Below are 23,284 nucleotides of genomic sequence, written 5' to 3'. Positions count from 1 at the left end.
TTAGTTATTTATGCTATGTGTGTTGGTGAATTTTATATTTGGTATTTTGGTATTGACACCCTGAATCTCAAGCACAGTGCTGACGCAGCAAATCAGTTTGCTCGTATCAAAAGCCCCTTCTTTCTCATCTTTTAGGTACTTTCAGCCCTTAATACAGAGTTACTGAAATGTGAATGATCCTCATAATTGGACTGGGCTCTGCCGGCTGTGTACTATGTCCTGAAGCCCTCAGATTAGGGAACAGTTGCTATTGGGAAGACATTGTTTACGTTGGATATCTGGATTACTGAATGTCATAATCTGAGGGACAGTGGTATTGTCAGTAGCAGTACCTCACCTGTGTCCAGGTTGTATGATTTTTAAAAAAATTTTTTTGTCAGCCATGTCATTCCAGTAGTGATGGCAATAAGTGGGCTGCTCTGGCTGTTTCTGAGGCTGTGGCTTCTAGCTTCTCAGTGCTTTGATTGGTAGTTCCATCCCTTTCTAGGGTATAACACCCATGTTGAATACCTTTGCAGAGCTCAGTAAAGCTCATTGAGTTCAGTCTTCCAGGTGAAGTTTGAACACATAGGCTCTTAAATGCTGATGGGTTTTTGGAGTTAGTCTTTGACCTGATCTACACTTGAGACTGAGAGAGGTTAAGGCTGTAATGTTAGTGTGAGGGAAGAGAATGCATACTGGATGCTCTGGCAACCTGTTGTGTTGAAAAGACTTAATGCTGTGTGACATGTAGTTGGGAAAGGCCTAAAGTAGAGGTTGTTAAAATGGGCTTCTATTGATTTTTTTTTTTTTTTTTTTTTTAGGTAAGATCCAGTATCTCTTCTAAATGCACATCTGTAGCTGTTTTCTTAATCATTCTCAAGACTGAAGATAAAATAATATCTATAGACTTCCCATAGGAAGTAACTGCCAGTTACAGAAACTGGGCTGTGGTTACATATTTCATGGATGCCAAGTTAGAGCAGTTTGTTGTTTTTCAGTGATGTTTTTAAAGCTGTCCTGAGGCTACAACTTGAGTATCTTTTGGCAGTAGCATTGTATTAAGCATTGGGTGTCATTCACCTGGCTGATTCTATTGGCATGCCATTTAGCTCAGTGTAAACTGGGGAATTGATCATGCTTTAATTTTAAAAAGCAAAACAAAAAAACCCCCACTTCTTCCCTGAGGGTCTTTGTGATGAGTTTTGTGCACTGTTCCAGCTTGCACTGGAAGCAAAGACTTGAGAGGAGGAACAGCTGTGAGCCTAAGGATTGCTTAAGTGATGTTCTCAAACGCTTAAACACAGCCTGAAACCTTTGTGTGTCAATCTCTCAGTGCTGTTAGCTAAGAGCAGTTTGAGTTCTGGTCAAGAGCATGTGAAGTCACTTGCATCTTTAGGGTCCAGCTAAATTAAATGACTTAGCTTTGTGAGTAACATTTCAGGCTCAAAGCCAGAAATCAGTCATTGCAAGCAGCCTACTTGGCTATCTTTGCATCTGCCAATTAGCACTAGCTCCTCTACCAATACCAACACCTGATTTTTGAGGTAGTCTTACCAATAACTCACTCACTAGTTTTACTTTCTTTCTAATCATTTTTAGAAGTAGTGTGATCTTTAATGATTTCAGTTAGCAGGTTGCTATGAGCTAACAGCTGGAACATAGTTACAACAGTTATCTAAAAATAAAATTAACTTTGGGGCAATATCTACAGAAAATCTTTGGTACTGCTATGGATGATGAGATTGTTAAAGTTATCAAAACTGCTTGATTGTTGCATTCGGCTATGAGACTTCTAATTTTATGGTTCTTAGAAGGTGGAAGTCTGCACTATAGTTCTGCATTTGGAAAGAACTCCTAATGTGTGCTCTTTTGCTCACTTCTGGTGTTGGTTTGTTTTTTTTCTTGCAGTTGCAAAAATACTCATGGTAGGGCAGAAGCACTGACTTCCACAAAGTGTGCTTTCAGACGTGAAATTTCAGTGTGTTGAATCTGCGGCTCTCTGAAGGTTTCTGTTGTGGCAGAGTCATGAGGTCACTGGAAGAAAGCTCGGTTACTTTCTGAGCGAAGAGTGCTGATTCACCTCTTCACTCAGAGTAAGAGGGCTTTCTTAAATCAGGGTGCTCAGGATCCTGCCCCACCAAATGCTGTCTTTAAGAAATGGAAAATGCACAAACTGTCATTAGTCCTTTAAAAATCAGAATGTTTACATATGGAAACACTTCCCGCACACACACAGAATTTCACATGACTCCCTCGCTGGACAGCTCCAACTAACTTCTGGCAATATAGTGAAGATAAAGACAGCTCTAAGATTTTCCTTTTCACCCTCTCTTCTAAAGGTGGTGGTCTTTGCTGGACATGCATCACTATGGCAAGTGAATTGTACAGGACAGTTGCAAACTAGGTGTTGTACTGCAGTGGAATTTCAAGTTTTCAGGAATCTCTTGATTATGCTCTGTTCGAGACTGTTCAACATAGCTAGCCTTGTTTGCAGTAAGAGCTCACTGTTGACCTACACTTAAATGACAGACCCTAGAGACCTGTGATGCCAAACTGGAACCTAGCCACCAACCTGTTCTGATACTTGGGGTTGTACCATACGCAGCACTTGCATTTGCATGTGTTGAGCTTCACTGAGTACCTGTCAGGGATGTTCTGCAGCCTGTTGGATGTCTTAATGGCTGCCTGCCCAACAGTGTCAGCTGCTCTTCAGGTTCTGTCTCACCTGTGGGCTGGCAGAGAATGAATGTGCTTTGTCCCATTATTCAGACAATAAATGTGTTAAAAATACCAGCTCACTGTTGACCCTGAGAAGTGCTAGTGGGAGACAGCTGCCAGTTGGGTTTTGTAGTTTGTCACAAGCCTTTTAAGTCTGGCTTTTGAGCTGGTGTTTTCACCTGTATTTTGTCCACTTTTCCTTATTTTAACAATTTGGTTTCAAAGATACTATGGGAGATTGTCAGAAGCCTTGCCAAGTATGACTTACGTCATCTGTAGCTTATCACAACAGAAGGTAGTCAGATTGCTGGATGTAGTTTCCAGGAGAATTTGTCCCATGTTCTTTCTCGGGACAGGCTGACTGGCCTGTAGTTCCCCAGGATTTCTTACTCTTGGTGATTTCTTCAAGTTGCTAGAAAGCTTTCCCCAGTGACTATGACCTTACAGAGCCTTGTACTGGACTTGCAGTGATATCCATAATGTCCATCTACATCCTTGGCTTCTGTTTGATACCATGGATGCTAATGTGATTAAGATGTTCTCTGGCATGCTGGTTCATGCCTCTTCCCCACGTCCAGCTCTGCCCCTGTTGACAGGGACCAGGAAGGCCAGAGTGCATACCTTGACAGGAAAATTTGAGGCAAAGTTATGGAGTACCTCAGCCTCCCTAGTGTCTTCTGTTACTCGATGTCCTGTTTAGCTCTTCTCAAGCTTTTATTGGTCCATCCTTTTGTCGGCCAAGTGAAGAAAAACGGAGAGATCCACGTGTCTGTCAGCTTGGCCTCTAGAGCTTTGTGTTTCCTCAGAGTGTGGTATGATTTGTGTCCAGGTGTGCGAGCAGCAAGTGATAATAGTCTTAGAGCAAGCCTCGACAACTTCTCTGCAATATCCCACATCCAAGTCCCTGTCAAACACCAAACTTTATGAGACATGGAGGCTAATTGTGAAGATTAGCTGAAGATTGTGAATGTGTAGAAAGGACTTTAACAATGACAGCTGATAGCTTGGTTTGTTTCCTTTCTCCTTTCCCCTTTGGCCTATTACAGTAAAGACTGGTTATAGCTGGAAATGCTGTTTATTTAAAGGTGAGTCTGGACATTATGTTACTTTAATGTCCTGACTAGCATAGTCAGATTGGCCTAGCTATGGAATACGGTAATACCCATTTCTAGCATCAGGGGTACATTTGGGTGCTACCTTATCAGCTTACACAGAAACACAGAAAATACGCCGTACTTTTACTTGACTTCCCTATGCTGCTTCTGAGATCTCCTCCAGATACTTAACACCTTGTGCTGCAGAACACTACCCAGTGTTCTTGCTGTCCCTCTAAAATTTCACAATTCATTGTGTGCTAGATGAACAAGCAGTAAGTTGTCTGCTATAATGAGCTTTGTAGGAGTGTCTACATGTTTTTGTGGTCCCGTTTGGATTGTTGGAATATTCACTTGGTATTTGCTGGGAATGATTCTAACTTTGCCTGTATTCTCAGCTTAGTGAAAGAATGCCCTAAAGTTACGCACAGGCTCTCTAAAGAGGTTCATACACATAATTTTCTGTTGTAGAGACTGACAGACTGTCCAGAGAACAAAATGGATCTGTATAAACTTGCTGCTGGACATAGAGTTCAGTGGTGCTCTAGTACTTGAGTTTATTACATACAATACACAAATATGCTATGGGGTACTTGGAGCAGACACATGTAATCAGGGAGTGAGGAGAGAAGAACCCTGTGTTGACTATGCTTCACTTTAATTTGGGATTTATTAAGTACCGTATCTGATAGGATGGTTTCATAGATAATCCAGAGGAGTCCTTCAAGAAACTTGAGAGTGTTGTGGATCAATGTAAATGAACCCTTCACTGTAAGAATGTAGTTTTCCTGTCATGAGTCTTTTACTGTGAATAAAACCTCACTCCTTAGTGGGGAGATGCTTTGCCCAAGAGTTAAAATTCAAGTTCTCTTGTGCAGAGATTTGTGCAGTACAGTTTGCTGCGGTATTAGAAAGGAAATAGACTATTGTGTCAAAATAGTGAAGATGGTCTGAAATGACATCTGATATTGGATATTGCACATCAGTATCTGGTTTATTAAAAGACATCTAATCGTTAAATGCAAAGATGCTCTTTCTTGTGAATGGTTAATGGAAAAATGTTGGTCATTTTCATAGCAGATTCCCTTGGCTGTAGAAGGTAACTCACAGACTTAAACATGTCTTGTGTGTTGCACTGTGGAAAGTGGTTCATTGGTGTCTTTCGATAGCCCATCATACAAAGTTCTTTGGTTATTCTCATATTTTTAGTGGTCATAGCACTAGCTCCATTTAATTCTGATAATTCAGAACACAGAATTGATTCCAGTATATCTGAAGGATACAACAGAGGCTATCAAAAGTAAGCCTGAGGTTAAAGATTTTTAACAAATATGAACAGCTTGAAACTTAGCTCACTGGAACTAGGGGGCATTGCCCCGTATTGAACTTAAGATCTGCTGTGAGAAGCATTTTTACTGAAGGTGTAGCCACAAATTGCTTACAGTTAGTTGGCTTTATTTGTCAGTGTTAGGAAATTCTGAAAGGTGATATTTTAGTTCTTTGAGTTCAAGTCATCCTACATCTGTTTTCCTACTAGGGACATGAAATGCCTGGAATTTGTTTGAAGCTGCTTTCTTTTCTGTGTTAGACTCTAGATTCTTCCCATGTGTAATGTCTTTTTTTAATTCCTCCTTTAGTCCTCAGATTTCCAGAATCCAAAGTGGTAGGGCCCTGATCACTCTGAGCAGTGTGCTGTGTATAGAGGTTTCGTGAGTGAACTTCACCTGGAGGCCTGCTGATTGTGGAGAGTCTCTGGATGAGGCTTCACAGCAACAAATCTGTTAGGATCAGAAACCCCTGGATCTTAGAGTAAATGCACTGGACATAGATTAGTTTCTAAGAAAATAGCATCTTCATATCCAGTAGAAGGATGTTTTCATCTTAATGATGAAATCTCCCATGGCATTCTCCAACTAGTGACTGATGTCTTTCATGATTCTCAAAGTGAATTGACCGGCTCATCTTTAGTGTTAATACTAAATGTACAATTTTAGACTCTTACCATTTTGTTACTTATTTTGAAAACTACTTTGTCTTCCTAGTTCTTCAATAGCATTATATGCTTTGATACAAAATCATCCTTTGTCTTTTATACAATTCTTGGTTTTTGGTTTTTTTTTTTTTTTTTTTATATACACACGTACATGGAGAAACGTAAAAATTGCAGAAGAGTTACAACTGCAGAATAAGCTTTTGGATTTAAGCCATTTCGGTCAACTCAGTAGTCTGAAATGGGAAAGTTTTGCTGTAGGATTAGAGAAGTGAAAGTACATGGAACTACTAAAATCCCAATGAAAACTTGTCAAAGCAGTAATGACTGAGAGGAATAGTGTGAAAGTATTAGAATATAGTGAAATATTAGGATAGATAATATAAAATTACATTGGCTTTATTTTTAGCTAAGACTTTTAATGACTTTTTTTTTACATTTTATAGGATTCACATGATGCTTTACTGGAATTTGGGAATAACAACCTCCAAATATTGGTGGATATCACAAGGGAAGGGGTATGGAAAAATCCAGTTCTTCTTAAAGTTCTATCCCAGCAACCAGTAGAAACTGAGGAAGGTAAGAGCGTGTTTTTAGAGATGATGTGTGGTTGTTCAGAAATTACTTGGTGCAGTTTTGGTGAGTAAGCAGTGATTTGAAGTCAGAAAAGAGTTGCATTTTAAATTGTACTGTGCAGTAGTATTCATATATTGCTAAATAATAATTATTATGAAACTGTCTCACTGGCATTTTGAATAATACCACCAATGCATCTCTGCTTGGGCTGTACTATCCATCAATTTGAATATTTTGAAACTCCATTTAAGAATTATTTCTTTTTTCATCATAAAAATATAGAAATTTTTCTTCCTGAGGTGGTTTGTTTCTCATAACTGTGCTTTTAAATGTTTTCCTGAATGCTTTACAGGGAGGAATTGAGTATGTCCACACTTTTCAGAGGCTTAAAAGATTCATGTGGGACGGCAGTGTGGAGTATTATTAACTCTAGGCTGGGAAGCACTTTGTGTTTAGACTATGGAAATAAGATCTTGAATCAGAAACTTTTGGGAGGTGAGGAAAAGAAGGTGCTAGTGTCACTTTATGTAATATAGTCTTTCTAATGTCTTCTGTTAAATTCTTCCTTTACTCTGAATTTTTTTCCCATTTGTGCTACCATTAAGTGCTTGTAGGTATTTTATGTCTTTCATTAACAGTGCACTAGACTGCAGTTTACCTCTGGTAGTCTAAAGTTAAAAATAATATAGAAGGGAAGAAGAGTTTAAAATATTGTCTTAAAAATTAAAGGAGAACAAAAAGATACTGGAATTCCATCCACGGAACTGAATGGCATTAACAGCCTCCATAGGCAGGAGGATATGGCAGGCTGGATTTGGGTGCACTTACAAACCCAGTAAACATTTGAACTGTTGTTGTGGTTTAAACTCAGCTGGAAGCATTAAGCCCCATTCAGCTCCCTTTTCCCCGATCCCTCTGGTGAGAGGGAGACAAAGGCAGAGTTGAAATAAGAACTTGAAAACAGCAATGAGATAAGAAAATGAACAGTGGCAACAACAATACCAATAACAACAGTTTATAAAAGAAGGTGATTACATGCAAAAATGCTCTCTAAGAAACTCAGCAGGACCAAAGACCACACCACTGCACCTCTCAAGACAATTAAAAAGGCAGTGTCAGCACACCTTATGTCTTTTCCCCAAGCCCTGGACAATGAAAAAAGAAACAATGGTGGACAAATTATCCTCACTCATATTCCTTTCCCAAGCCTGAGACAATGAAAACAGTGATGGACAAACCTGTCTGGCAGGACTGGAGCCATCCCACCATTCCATTTCCTTTCTTCCCCTGGAAGAAAGGAACAAGAGTGGTGGCGGTTCCTCTGCACGTTCCCTTGTTCCTCCCCCCAAAGCCATGCCCCCTTCTTCCCAGAAGTGAGAATCCTTTCCTTTTGCACCCCAGTGATGAAGTGGGAGTAATAGAATAATAGCCTAGGCTCATATGGTTCCAGGCTCTGCCCACCTCTCATCCTTGGCCAAAGAAACTAAGACAACTGCAAACAGCATTTAATCCCATCTCCAGCAGATCTTGAAAAGAATTGCATTCTGTACCAACATCTTGCCTTGGAGTTTTTCATTGGCAGTGGTGGTAGGCCATCCAGTTGAACAGTTACTGCTCTAAGTGTATTTCTGCTTAAAAGGACTTCCATTTCAAAATTGGCCCATATTCCTGGAAACTTCCATCTGTTGAAGAGTTCCTTACTTGAAAAGTTGTGTACCAGGAAGGGTTAAGGGTTAGCTGGCTTTGCAAACTCCTTTACATGCGGCAGGCCAGGAGCTGTTCTGTAGGACTGGAGTGAATTCCAGTAGGATTGATGTTCTTATATGCATCTGTGTGGACTCCATTATAGATTAATTTGCTTCTTACCCATGTGGCTCATTTTAGCAGCGCCTATATTATTGATTGCTGCTATGCATTTTTGTTTCAGCGTGGAATGACCTTTGATATAGGTCAGACTGCTTGTTGACTTCATCAGGAATAGGACAGAATAGTTTAAGTGCTTTGGCTTTAAATTTTGTTTGAAGTTTTTGCTGACAAACTGATTGTTTGACACATCTCTGACTGTGCTGAATTGGGCAGTATGTAGGTGTCCATTTCTGAGATCACTTGGCAACCTGAAACTATTGATTTCTTAGAGGTCATTATTTTGTACGTATTTGTCTATTTAGCTAGATCTGAATAGATGCTCAGAAGAGTTGTCCTCATCCTCATTGGATGCAAGCAAAGGCAACAGGATACCTTTACCCACTCCACTGCTGGTTGTTCAGGGTGGCAGCGGTCAGGTCAACAAGAAGGGCACCAGGGTAATTAAAAGGAACTTCAAGGGTCTGGTTCAGTTGGTTGATGGGGCAGGAGTGCAGGTGGTGTTCTGTGGATACAATATTGCTGCTAGCAAGAATCTTTCTTGCTTCTTTCCAGTCCCGTGAGATACTTTTCTCTCTCAGAAGATATTAGCAGAGTTCTATAAACTATGAACACCTGCGACTTTGCAGAGCTTTGTTTATGGTACAGTAGAAAAAAATTTTGACAATGGATGTTTTAGGATTTTAGCCAATCGCCCCAGGGGGTGGCTGATCCTTTGTCCAATTAGACTATGAAGAAAAGAGTCTATAAAAGAGTTTGTAAAATAATTAAATAAATCAATCTTGCTGCACAATTCCTGCCTGCTGGATCTCTCTTCTCCTCCCTGCCACTGCGGGATATTGTAATAGTGTTCTGCTTGGTTTCTTTAGTAGCAGAGATGAATTATGAAAGCAACAGGAGAACCCATGTTATCAATGAATGGCTTAAGGGCTGGTGCCATCAGCAGAATTTTGGGTGTTTTGATCATGGGGCAAGTTTTATGCCACCTGGCCTGCTAGAATCGGATGAGTTCCATCTATATAACAAGGGCAAAAGGATTCTAGTCCATGAGTTGGCAGGGCTGACTGAGAGGGCTTTAAACTAAGTTTGAAGGGAGAACAGGATGAAACCAGGCTCTCCAGAGATGAGCCCAAGTGTGGTAAGCCAGAGTCAGGGTTGAATCAGCAGCACTGCTAAAGTGCATGTACACTAATGCATGCAGCATGGGTTTTGGAGGTTAGGATAATTTTCTTTCAGGTAATTTTCTCCTATTTGTTGCCTAAGAGATGGTAATGAGGATACTTACGAGAGACAAAAGAAGTGGCTAAGGTGAGGGGAAGGGTGCAGCTGGCTACAGTCTCTTAGCTCAGGGGCTTTCTCTTGGGAAGTGTGGAGATACCATGAGATTTTGGCTGAGAGGTGAGGGACTGGGCTCAGCTCTTAGCTTTCTCTTGCTCTCGGAACTGGAGGAGACAGCGCTGTTGCTGCCGGGGAGAATTTGCTGCCACCGTGGAGTTTTGTCCTTTACTACTTCTTCCTTACTGTGGGTGAGGCTTTGCTCCTAAGAGCAGCTGTTGAACTGGGACCTTATTAACACCCGATCTCACTGGAAAGGACCCTCACCATCTGCTCAGGTGCTTCAGGGGAAAACCCGGGACCCTGACACCCTCCCCAGCCCTCCAAGGGAGCATCTCCCGGCTTTTTGCAGGAGCCCGGCTGCCGCTGTCCAGCCTCGCTGTTTTCTGCTGCTACTTCAGGGTTTTTGTGTCCGCCGGATCCCCTCTGGCTCCTGCTATGGCCACGGAGTTTCTGCTACATTTTGTTTGCCACCCTGGGGTCTGCTCGCCTCTGCCATTCCAGCCTGCTGCTCCGAAATCCCTGCTACAGCCCATCTCACCATCCAGAGGGGCACTGGGACCAGCTGCCCCTGTGGGTTTGCAAAGGAAGCCTCTTTTTCATCTCTTCTGCCAGCTCACCTGCCATTACTGCATGGAGAGAGATGACCAAGCTCGCGCCACAGCGCCCCCTGCAGCCGCGGGGGAGCCATCACACCTGCCCAACCTGGCCGGGAGCGAACAGCGCCCCTGCCGGCTGTGACCGTAACTACACCGAAGGGAAAAGTGCTTGACTGCTGAGAGAAGGTTGCTACTGGGTGTCTGTTTCTGTTTGTTGTTGCTGCTGTTGTTGCTTGTTTGCCTTGTTATACATATATATACACACACACACACATACACACTACTAAAACATTTCATTCCTTTTCCCATATCTTTGCCTGAAAGCCCCATAATTTCAAGGTTATAATAGTTTGGAGGGAAGGGGGTCATATTTTCCATTCCAGGGGAGGTTACTGCCTTCCTTGGCAGACACCTGTCCTTTAAACCAGGACAATGGGTAACAAACAAAAGGAGCTGGAAGCCATGGTACAGAAGGAGAGCTTTGATGTAGTTGCCATCATGGAAATGTGGTGAGATGAGTTGCATGACAGGAGCGCTGCAATGGTTGGCTACAAGCTCCTCAGAAGAGACAGGGGAGGGAGAAGAGGTGGAGAGGTGGCCCTGTATATTAGGGAGGCTCTTGACAGTAAGATCAAGTGCCTATGGGAAGAGTCAGGGAAGGCCAACAAGGCTGACATCCTGGTGGGAGTCTAGTCTGTTATAGACCACCCAGCCAGGATGAAGAGGTAGATTTATTGTTCTACAAGCAGCTGGAGGAAGTTTCAAGATCACCAGCCCCTGTTCTTGTATGAGACTTTAGCCTGCCAGATATCTGCTGGGAACTCAACACAGCAGAGCAGAGGCAGTTTAGGAGGTTCTTAGAGTGTGTGGAGGATAGCTCCTTATCAGAGCTGGTGAGCAAGCCTGCTAGGGATGGAGTTCCACTAGATCTGCTGTTTACAGAGAAGAGCTGGTGGGACATGTTGTGGTTGGAGGCCGTTTGGGGTACAGTGACCATGAAATAAGAGTTCTCAATATTTGGTGAAATGAGGACGGGCATTAACAAAACTTCTGCTCTGGACTTCTGGAGGGTGGACTTTGGCCTGTTTGAGAGACTGATTCAGAGAGTACCTTGGGAAACAACCCTTAAAAACAAGGGGTCCAGGAAGGATGGACATCCTTCAGGAAGGAAATCTTGAAGGTGCAGGAGCAGACTGTATCCCTATATGCCAAAAGATGAGCTAGTGGGGAAGACAACTGACCTGAATGGGCAAGGAGCTTTTGAAGGAACTAAGGGGAAAAAGAGGGTGTATCACCTTTGGAAAGAGAGGCAGATAATTCAGGAAATGTTTAAGGATGTTGCTAGGTCATGTAGGAAGAAAATTAGACAGGCAAAAGCCCAATTAGAATTTAATCTGGCTACTTCTGTGAAGGATAATAAAAAATGTTTTTATACATATGTTAATGGCACAAGGAGGGGCAAGGACAACCTCCATTCTTTATTGGATGCGGGGGGAATATAGTAACTAAAGATGAGGAAAAGGCTGAGGTACTTAACTCCTTCTTTCCCTCAGTTTTCAACAGAAAGACAGAAAGACAGGTCGTTCTCAGGACAGCTGGTCTCCTGAACTGGTAGATGGGGATGGGGAGCAGAATAGCCCCTCCCTGTAATCCAGAAAAAGCAATTAGAGACCTGCTGAGCCACTTAGATGCTCACAAGTCTGTGGGACCAGGTGGGATCCATCCTGAGGTGATGAGGGAGCTGTCAGAAGAGCTCACCCAGCTGCTCTCCATCATTTATCATCAGTCCTGGTTCACTGGGAAGGTCCCAGGTGCCTGTAAGCTGGCTGATGTGACACCCATTCACAAGAACGGCCAGAAGGAGGATCCAGGAACCTCCAGGCCTGTCAGCCTGTTCCGGTTTGGCCAAATTTAGAAATACATCCTCTGAGAGAAGGCAGGTCACAACCACCCCTCCCCCACCAGGTTCGGGAGTAAATAAATTTTCCTCAAAGGAAAGTGAAAGAGATAAAAACTATTTATTTAACAAACACACAGGAAAAAGATAATTATGTTAAATAATAAAACCTCTCAATCTGCTGAGAGAAACCTGGGAAAATTTCTGAGTCCTTCTGCAGATCTCTCTCTCCCCCTCCTTGGAGTTGGGATGAGGAGGTGGGCCCACCTCCAGGGCCAAGGCCTCGGTGGAAAGTCCTCCCAATGTATTATGATGTTGAAACAGTCCAGCAGAGAGAAAAGGAAGAAAAACCAAAGTCCCAGGAAAACAAAAGTTCAACTCTCTGAAGGAAAAGGAGCTGAGGGAAAAAAAAAATTGCCAAAAGCCAACTGGAAAGAAAAGCAAGCCGGGTGCTTCCCTTCCCTCTTGCTCTCCTGCCACAGCTGAAAAAAAAAGTTGCTATCTCTGTGTGACCTTGAACAAGCTGCAAACTGCTTTGAAAAAGTTTTGCTCAGTTTTTCCTTCCCCCTCTCAGGCTCGGCTTAAAGGCATAGAAAGGCACAAAAATTAATTTCTGGGCATAGGGCAGCGATATGAGATACACATCATAAAGTCACCCCAAGACACAGCCTGACCTCAGTGCCTGGCAAGGTTATGGAACAGAGCATCCTGAGTATGATCACATGGACAGGCGATACAGGACACCCAGGGGATCAGACCCAGCCAGCATGGGTCTAGGAGGGGCAGGTCCTGCCTGAGTGACCTGATCTCCTTTTATGGCCAGGTGACCTGCTTGGTTGATGCAGGGAAGGCTGTGGATGTTGCCTACCTGGGCTTCAGCAAGGCCTTTGACACCGTCTCCCATAGCATACTCCTGGAAAAGCTGTCAGCCCACAGCTTGGGCGGGTGTTCTTTGAGTTAGGAACTGACTGGACAGCCAGGCTCAGAGAATGCTGGTGAATGGTGCTGCAGCCAGTCACTAGCAGTGTCCCCTAGGGGTCAGTGTTGGGCCCAGTCCTGTTAAATAGCTTTGTTGATGATCTGGATGAGGAGATTGAGTCCACCATCTGCAAATTTGCAGATGACACCAAGCTGCATGTGAGCGTCAATCTGTTGGAGGGTAGAAGAGCTCTGCAGAGGGATCTGGACAGGTTGGATCGATATGCTGAATCCAGCAATATGAGGTTTAGTGAGTCCAAGTGCTGGGTCCTACACTTTGGCCACAAAACCCCCCTACAGCACTGCAGGCTAGGGACAGAGTGGCTGGACAGCGGCCAGGCAGAAAGGGACCTGGGGGCACTGGTTGACAGCCGACTGAACATGAGCCAGCAGTGGGTCCATGTGGACAAGAAAACCAGTGGCATCTTGGTCTGTATCAGAAATAATGTGGCTAGCAGTACTAGGATAGTGCTTCTGGCACTGTACTTGGCAGTGGTTGGGCTGCACCTTGAGTATGGTGTCCAGTTCTGGGCCCCCCACGAAGGGGATCCTTTAGGAACGATGTCGTGATGTTCAAACATGTCCAGAGAAGGGCAGCAAGGCTAGTGAAGGAGGAGCGGCTGAGGGAGCTGGGGTTGTTTAGCCTGGAAAAAAGGAGGCTCGGGGGAGACCTGATCACACTCTACACCTCCCTGAAAGGAGGTTGTAGTCAGGTGGGGGTCAGCCTCCTCTCCCAGGCAACCACTGGGAGGCCATGAGGACAGAGTCTTAAGTTGCACATAGGGAAGTTTGGGCTGGACATTGGGAAAAAATTCTTTGCAGAAGGAGTGATTGGGCACTGGGGTGGTCTGCCCAGGGAGGTGGTGGAGTCACTGTCCCTGGAGGTGTTTAAAAACAGACTGGATGTGATGCTCAGTGCCATGGTTTAGTTGATAAGGTAGTGTTAGGTCATAGGTTGGACTTGATGATCTAAAAGGTCTTTTCCAACACAGTTGATTCTGTGACATTCATTGGAGCTCTTCTGCACAGGTGCATTTTCAGGTAGTCTGGAATAGTCCACAGGCATCCCTAAAAAGTCTGAATGTGATTCTGGAATCTTGTATTAGACAAATCTGGAAAAAGCACATTTCTCAAGTGAAGTGTTAGACATTTTAAGTAAAGGGAACTTCTGAGAAGTTGAATATCTGCTTAAAATGTTGCTTCTACCGTGTGTCTTGCATTTGTGGCAATCTCAGCAAGCTTAGTTTGGTTTTTTGCTTGCTTTCAGGGTATCAAAGAGCAGATAAACTGAGAAAAGTGTCATCCTTGTGGCCTGTGGACACACAGCATAGCTGCTTAGACATAGCTAGATGATCTTTCTGAGCTGAGTGTGTCTTCTTAGCACCGAAGCAGGATGGTTTAGATATTGCTTGAGTGTTTTCAACTAACAGTGCAGGGAACAGTAAATACTAGCAGAGCTCAGTGTGGTATCAGACATGTAGAAAGACAAGGAGAGCACTATGTGAGAGTGCTGTCCTGTTCTGCTCTACTCCTTTGGCTTGCAGCAAGTACTGTGAAAGTGGTGGATAGTAGTAGCATTATTAGTAGTGGAAATGGGAAAATAGGGAGATGGGGAATTGTAGATGCTGAAGAGGCTAGCGGAAAAATTTTCCACCTTTTACAGTCTCTTGTGAAAATCTCCATTCTCATGCAAACTAGCTGAGAGACAGTTTGCTATTTTGTAAACTATTTGCAGGTGCAGGGTGTTGTGAGAATGCAGTGGATATTGTTTTGGTTCACTGAAGAAAATATTTTGAAATAGGCATTGTAGCATTCAGCCAATCACTCTGGGAGGTGTATGGTCAAGCACCCAATAATGCCATTTATCCTGGACTTGAATTCTGTGTCGTTCTTCGCACTGTCCCTGCGGACAACAGTGACAGGGAATCACAATATTTAATAGCTATACATACTATAAAGTAATGCTTCAGTAGTTAAATAATTTAGTGCCATTACATTACGTGGGATGGAAGGGGTTTTATTTGGTGTTTTTTGGTTTTGTTAGCCTTTTGGAAGACTAAGAGTATAGTGAAGAGGTATTGAAGATTTGCAGCGAGTTGTAGGAAAGAACATAAGACTGTGAAAGACAACAAAGTGCATAAAGTTCAGTCTCCTGTAGCTGTTGCCAGCTATCCAATAACATTTCAAAGAAGTCAAAATAATGCATATTGTTATGCAGCAGAAGAGAAGCAGTCCTGTGAGGAGCAGGGAGTTGGGCTGGTAATCCTTATGGGTCCCTTGTACCTCAAGATACTGTATGATTCTAAGTAGATTGAGGCCATAGGTAAAATTTTCTTTTTTCTCAGAAGGCAAGATTTATGTGCCAGACTTGTTACCCTATGCTCTGGTACAAGGCAAAATGAAAACTTAAAGAAATCCTGCTCTCTATGCCATTATGGTATATTACGGCATGGAAAATATTTTGACTCCTAGATTGTGCTGATAATGTAACTGGTTTATCTTATTGACATCATCAGACAAATGTGATTCAGTGACTATAGAAGTTACTGCTGACATACGAACTGATCCATGAAGCTGTATTATACCATGGGTTATGATTAGTAAAATCTTGGTTTTATTTTACTTCCTTTTCTTTGTTCAGTCCTGTCTTTTCTCTATGCCAGGCAGTCAAATGCTGCTGTGATTTTATTTCTCTTGCAGAAACTCCATCTGAGCAGCTGGAATTAGTCTCTTGGCCTCATATAGGACATGGTTGGAGCTGGTATTAAGCAACTATCTTTAGATGTCTACTAAATCAACTTAATCCTTTTTTACCTTCAGAATCATATGAAGTAAAAGCTAGTTTCTGTAGTAGATTGTAAGTCACTGATGAGTTACGAGGTTTGTCTTCCTTCTTTCACTTGTGTCACTTCTTTGATCTGTATGATGTTCTGTGCTAGTAGTAGGCTCCATTTGATAGAAATAGGAGGAATCAAAATGTACTTCCTGCAGGTCCCAGAAGGGATGGTAGTTCTGCTGTTAGGCGTGGGAGTAGGGACTGTGGAAGGAGCTCCAGTGCAATGGATTTTCAGTTGCCTTAGTCAAACTGCCATTTTATCCTACAATACAACAGCAGCTTCACAGAGTGTCTTTTTTCAGTTGTCTAAAGCTTAGTTTCTTTGAATAGTTTGTATTTCACGCTTTTTGGGTTTTTGTGATGAGTACCTGAAAAGCATTCCTACTTTTTGCTGCCGTGAGTCACTGGTAAGCCAGATGTGAGAGTTGCTCAGTTTGCCTAGCTGTCACCGAAATGGCGAGAAAAACAAAAAACCCTCCCAACAACATTTTTAATGTTAGAGAGTCAAGGCATTACTTTATTCTCTGGCCAGGATGTACCACAGAAATCATCTCATCCACACATAGCCCGGGTGTGCAGAGAGAATTATTCCATGACACATGACCTTTACTAGATTTTTCAGATCTCTTACACAGTCAAAACTCATAGAAGCTAATTGGGTCAGTGTTCATTGGTCTCAAGTTGTACAGTTCTCAGTATTTGGTCTCCTGTTGGATCTGGATTTCTTCGCTTCTGATGTTAATTAGATCTTCATTCCTTGATTTTCTTATCCCTCTTTTCCAGAGGAGATGTCTCCAATTCTGCCAGAGGCAGAGTCTGGAGTAGATGTTCCGTAGATGGCTGCTGATGTTCTGTTGATGTTCTTTAGATGGCCTTATCTTGTTGGAGCTACTCCCATTTCCAGTCTGTGGAAATGCTAAGCCCATCAGTCCTCACCTAGGGAAACAGTGCCCTGGAAAGAAGCTTCAGTTTCCTTCCCCTGGGGCAAAGATATATATGGCTAAAGTCATATATAAAAAATTTTTAAACTAGTATGTTTTCCAACATAGCTGGAGCTGTTTTGTGAACTGGTAGTTCCCGTTAATGATCATCAGATGCTTACTTGAGTGAACAATCCTGAAGGTGTGTCAGGTTCCTGCCTTTCTTGTTTACAGTTCTTAATGTTTTTTTTTTTTTTTTTTTTTTAATGCACTGGCCTGGAAAAGGAACTGACATCGAATATAAATATGATTTACCAAATTTGTTCCAGCAAAAGTTTCATAGCAGCTTGGGTTCTGTCTGCTGCTTCTATAGCTTTTATAAATTGCACTGCTGTGTGCTAGGTTGATGGTTCCTGATTTTTACTGTCAGCTGGCTGAGGATGGTTGTTTGGGGCATTAATATTTGCTTGAGGAAAGGGCCATTAAAAAAAATAATTTCAACTTAGGCCTTTTAGGTGACTAAATGATACCAGCATCCTGACATGACCATAATTGATGCTGTTCAGCAGTTATGACATCCCACATAGTTCTGTGCCTCAGGCACAGGCCTCAGGCAGCTAGCTTTAATACTCTGATTCCAAGACTTTCCCCCCTCCACCCTTTGTCTTAACAAACATATCCTGAAACAAGGAGATTGGGGTGAGCTTGTTGCTGAGTGCAACAGATGAATACCAACAACTTAGTATGTCTGTCGGGATGAGAGTTGGTTTATAGGAAAGCTGGGATAACTGTCCAACACACTGCTGTTGTATAGTATACAGACCTCAGTGTCAGTTGTACATACTTAACATTTGTTAGTGTGCTTCAGCACATTGTCCTATTGTCCTGTTCCACAGGGATTTTCTGCAGAAATGCTCACCCAAGATGCTGTTTCTCTTGAATGTTTATCATAGTGACCACAGTCTTCTCATGCTCTAGTGCCACCCATGCTTTATAAAGGTTGTATTCACAATATTCTGGTGTAACTTAAATTGTCTTTTACTGCAAGTGTTTTGGGTGAGGGGGGAGTCTCTTATCCTTACTTTTTGGTCCTGGCTTAAGAAAGCTCCTAAGATATGTGTAGAGTTTGAAACTGCACTGCCCTTTTCGCTAAAGGGTTTGGAAGAGGGAAGGGTTGCAGGGTATCAGCACTGATTTTTATAGCAAGCTGTTTTAGTCTTGAGATGTTTCATAGAACACTGTGACAGAACACATAACAGCAGGAGATCTAGGAAGAAAAGGAATAAGAAAGTCTGTTCATGGACATGTATGGAAATGTAACAGATTTAGGATTGAGTACAAAATTAGGTTCTCTGAGGGAAAACAGCTCTTCTCAGTTTGATGTCTGTTCCTCAGGTTTTGTTCCTTTTTCAGGAAAAGAGGAAACTTTCCACTTTAGAATAAAGCTAAGTGCTAAGACAGATGTCTGACTAGTGACTAATTTCTGAATGTTGTTCCTACCATAATCACTTACATCTGCATGACAGAGGAGCTCAGTTTGTCATTTGCCTCCTTTGCAGAGTTCACTACACACTCCCTCAGGTATGAAGGAATTGGCCCGAGGGCACAGACCTGCCACCCTTGGGGAGCATGTGCTTACTGAGTACTCTGAAAGACTGCAGCAAGTTGAGACTCTCTTGTGCATACTGGCAGAGAGTTAACCTTCATCGAAGTTTCTCTCATTTGTGCTGGAAGATAAAAGTGTAACTGTTAAACTGAAAGTGTTTAATTTGGCTGAGTGTAGGTACTCTTAAAATATTTCCCATGTCTTAACTAGCTGACTGACATGTCAGTAAAACTTCATTTAAGGAGTTGCCATGTGCATGTCTAGCTATGTAATCAAGAAGAATCTAAATAATTCTTAGAGGAGGTAAAAAGAGTATTTTATTCCTCTTATGGACCTGAAAAAAAAAAAAAGTATTCTGTGAGCCAAGAGGTATAGAAAGAGGCACTTACAGAATTGCTTTGAATTGCTTGTGGGCACTAAACCCCATTCCTTCTAGGACCATGAAAAGCAGTTTTCCACTTGGAGAGGTGACTGATCTGATACTGGGTAAGCCAGCTTTCTGGGAGTTTTCCCTTAGTAGTGGTCTCCTGGCCATTGTGTTGTGGTAGCAGTCTCTTACATCAAATACCTATATTGAAGCACTGTTAGCTTTCCTTGATAACTATTCAAGCACAGTGTCATACAGATGCAATTTTTAAGGAAGAGAGGAGGCTTATTTCCTAGCAACTGGAGATGTTACTGCAGGCTGCCTCTTGGTCAGGCAGTTCTTTTTGCTTTAACCATTGAAGTTCCTTTAATGTGAAGTGTCACTGGGTCAAGAGTTTAATGCTCAGAGATTTTTCCTATGAAAAACAGAAACCATTACCATAGACTTAAATCTTAAAATGATTCTCTAATGGACCACTGAGCTGACTCCTGTAGAATACAAGTAAGTTTCACTACAGGCACGTGGTAGGTACCTGATGCCTGTGTCCCGAATGAGTGTGCTTGAGATCACTCAAAAAATCTCAATCACTCTGCAGCCTGGAAAGGAGTGTGGGAGGGGGAATACACCACCACAGCCTGAAATGAATTTTCTGTTCAGGTGCACATTGTGAGTTTTCTGCCAACTAGTGTAGCGTCTGTTAGAACACACTGTTCTATTTGGGCAATAATTTAAGTGCAGAAAGCATGAAAACTTTCTTGTTCTGTGTTATGTGCAATCCTCTCTTTCAGAAATTTATATACCATTGGTTTGCTAACTATCCATCTTGCATAGTAATAATAAGATGCTAATATAGTGGAAGAGCCATTGAATAGAAATATTTTCATTAAGTTGTTAGTCTAAAGCAAGCATTCTTTTTTGACTAAGCCAGAGTCATTTGCAGGCACCAAAGTTAACTGACTGACTACGGTTTCTGCAGAACACCATTCTAGTATGTGTTCTATCAGAATGTCTCATGCATTTCCATGATTTTTTTTTACATTTCATCAGCCAGTTTGTTCCTTGGTTCATATGCGTTACTACATGTAGTATAAGAATGTGTTGAATAGTCTCTCTTAATTTGCAAGAGTCTTTTGAATGATATACAGATCTGGAGACTTTTATCAAGGCTTTTTGTAGATGTTTATGTTAAGCTGGAAATAGCACCACAGCTGTTCTGAAGCATGATTTCATCATTGGTTGGTTTTGCATGGCCTGGTTCTTGGTAGTGGGGGGGCCATGGAGGTGGCTTCTGTGAGAAGCTCCTAGAAGCTTCCACCATGTCTGGCAGAGTCAATCCCTGATGGCTCTGAAGATGGACATGCCTCTGGCTAAGCCTGGGCCAATTAGAGATGGTGGTAATGTCTCTGTGATAACATATTTAAGAAGAAAATCAAAACACAGTGGGGGTAATTTGAATTCCAGCTAGAGAAGATGAGGAGATGAGAACATGTGAGGGAAACAACATGGAAACACCAAGATCAGTGGAAAAGGAGGGGGAGGAGGTGCTCCAGGTGCCAGAGCCAAGATTCCTCTGCAGGCCGTGGTGATGACCATGGTAAAGCAGGTTGTCTACCTGCAGCCCATGGGGATCCACGGGGGATGCAGAGATCCATCCGCAGCCCAATGGGGGAGGTCCTCACGCTGAAGCGGGTGGATATCTGTGTGAGGCAGTGATCCAGTGGGAGACCCAGTGGAGAGAGGGGGCCCCTGCTTTCAAGCTGGAGCAGCCTGCCCTTGGAGGACTGCACCTCGTGAAAGAGTGACCCATGCCACAGCAGTTTTGGGGGGGCTGTTTGCCCATTGGAGGAGCTCACATTGCAGCAGTTTTGACAGGACTGCTGCTCATGAGATTGGAACCATGCTGGAGAAATTCGCGGAGAACTGTCTCCCATGGGAGGGACCCCACGGCACAGCAGGGGAAGGACTCCTCTCCCTGAGCAGTGGAAGAAAAACCTTAGGTGACAAACTGACCAAAACTCCCATGCTCTGTTTCCCTGTGCTATTGGTGGGAAGGGGGGAGGGATTGGGAGAATAAAAGGTGTTTCTAAGGGCTTATTTTACTTCTCATTATCCTCCTCTGATTTTGTTAATAATAAATTGCTCTGTACCTCTAAGTTGAGCCTGTTTTGCCCTTGGAGTGTTTTCTCCTTGTTTTTCGTGGCGCTAACTCATGAAGCCTTCATTATATTTTTCTCTCCTCTGCCCAGCTGTAGCAGGGGAAGGATGGGTGAGCAACTTTCATGGTTGCCTGGCATTTGGCCAGTGTCAAACCACGACAACCAGCCAAGGCAAAGCACATGTACTTTATCAAAGCTTTTGATGCTGTCTCTCACAGCATCCCTGGATTAAATGTCCAGGAGACAGCTTGATAAGTCCATTGTATGTTGGATGAGAAGTGAGCTGAAAGGTCAGGTGCAAAGGGTTATTGTAAATGAGATTATGTCAGGCTGGTGACCAGTAGTCACTGGTAGGGTTTCTTTAGTGTCTTCATAAATTATCTTGGTCCAGAAGTTGAATGTACATGAAATAAATTTGCTGATGATACAATGTTAGGAGGATCTGTGATCTCCTTTGAGAGCAGAGGCCTTATAGAGAGATCCAGATAGACCAGAGAGCTGGGCAGTCGCCAACCATATGAAATTTAACAAGAGTAAGTAATGAATTCTCTACCTGGGACACGGTAATCCTGCTTATATGGACAAACTAGGAGATGGGAAGCAGCCCTGTGGAAAGAGATCTGGAGGGTTTGGATTGATGGCAACTTGAATATGAGTAAGCAGTACGCCCTGGCAGCCACAGGGGCCAACTGTGTCCTGGGGTGCATCAGGCACAGCATCACCAGCCAGTCGAGGGGGCAGTGACTACCCAGCTCTTCTCTGTGCTGAGGTAGCTTCACCTCGAGTCCTGTTTTGAGTTGAGGAGTTTTGAGTGCTTCAGTACAGGAAGGACATCAGACTACTAGATTGTGACCAAGGTGGGGAGAGGCCTTGAGGAGCAGCTGAGGTTGCTTGGCCTGTTGAGCCTGGAGAAGAGAATGCTGAAGGGTGATTGCATCACAGTCTCCACCTTCCTCAAGAAGGCTATGAGGAGGAGGTGCTGATCTCCTCTCTCTGGTGACCAGCAGCAAGACAGGAGTCTTGGAATGAAGCTGTGTCAGGGTAACCACAGGTTAGACATTAGGAAAACGTTCTTCACCCCAAGGGTGGTTGGATACTGGAACAAACTCCCCAAAAAAGTGGTCACAGCACCAAACCTGCCAGAGTTCAGGGAGCATTTGGCCAATGCTCTTAGTCATGCAGTTTAATTTGAGGTAGTCCTTTGAGGAGAGGAGCAGGACTTGCCGGCGCCTTCCAACTGGATTCTGTTTCTATGATAAACACCTGGGAAGAGAATTAAACTAAATCTGTGAGGTATTTAATCCAAATAAGTAAATTTTGCTAGCTATTTACAAAAGTAATCTGAAGTGGGATTTTTACTATTGAATTAGTTCATCAAGTCTCATAATGATTACTTGTATCTGCTTGTTTAAGAGCGTAAGCCTAGCATGTCTTAAACACAATTCTTCAAAAGTACCACAAAGATAATATTTTCACCCTCAACTTCATTTTACGTATTTTGGCATTACATGGGGTTTTAACAGCTTGGGTGGAAAACTTTCCAGTTGAAAAGCATATAATGATTGCCTTGAAATGTTTTTTGATTTTTGGAATATAAAGCTACAGTTAAAAGGTGATGATTCTGAACTTTAGTTAAACTACTGGTGTCTGTCTGGTGTGATCAGTATCCTTTAGCCATTGCTGTGGCGTACATCTTAATGGTGCTATCTTTTGCGGGGGACATGGTGGGGGTGGCTGTGTCATCTGTTTTCTGTAGCCCAGCATTCTCTTCCTACAGAGTTTGGGAGAAGACAGTCCATTGCTGTCACTTGCAATCATGCCTAGAGTTTCCTAGGAACAGTGACTGTACACAAATTTGTAAATAAGTGTGAATTCAGTGAGACAATTTCATTTAAGTGTCGCCTGTAAACTGGTCTATTCTCAAAGGATTTTTTCTTTTCCTAGCTAATAAATTGATTACACGAGAAGGGCCTTCCTTTCTGCAGATGCGAATAAAACACTTGATGAAGTCAAACTGCATCCCCCAAGCCACTTTCTTGTCGAAATTGTGTGCAGATTCTCCAGAAATTGCAAACGTTTCATCTTTTCGCCAAGCCTACATCACATGTGTGTGTTCAATGCTGCCTAATGAAGACTCCATTAAGGAGGTTAGTAACCGATAGTCCCTTTTTAATATATATCTATATTTATGAAGCATTTTAGAATTTATTTATGTAATACTAAGAACTGAAGCTGAAGAGTGAAACTGTTGCAGAGTTCCAAAAGAGGAATGATGTATTGCAGACTGCAATGGAAAAGAACTTTTGTGTGAACTGCTGCTGTGGATAAGTATGTATGTATGCTTGATTAGATGTGTTTGAAAGATTA

At 42.7% G+C, this 23,284-nt stretch overlaps 1 protein-coding gene across 4 annotated transcripts in view; it reads left to right on the top strand.

Moving 5' to 3' along the window:
* Positions 1-23,284, top strand: part of RLF (RLF zinc finger) — a 60,556-nt gene that overhangs the window by 16,373 nt on the left and 20,899 nt on the right. For 3 of the 4 annotated variants that reach the window (XM_032132701.1, XM_032132706.1, XM_032132704.1), the window contains exons 4-5: positions 6,231-6,363; positions 22,862-23,064. In XM_032132701.1, the coding sequence (XP_031988592.1) occupies positions 6,231-6,363; positions 22,862-23,064 (336 nt within the window). Of the gene's footprint in view, positions 1-6,230; positions 6,364-22,861; positions 23,065-23,284 lie in introns of those variants that run through there. The other variant, XM_032132702.1, reaches the window with a different exon arrangement.

Source organism: Corvus moneduloides, chromosome 23 (genome assembly GCF_009650955.1).
Source record: "Corvus moneduloides isolate bCorMon1 chromosome 23, bCorMon1.pri, whole genome shotgun sequence".
In the NCBI taxonomy this organism is placed as follows: Eukaryota; Metazoa; Chordata; class Aves; order Passeriformes; family Corvidae; genus Corvus; species Corvus moneduloides.
Note: the sequence above shows the minus strand (reverse complement) of the source record. Positions and strands in the feature narration are given on the sequence as shown.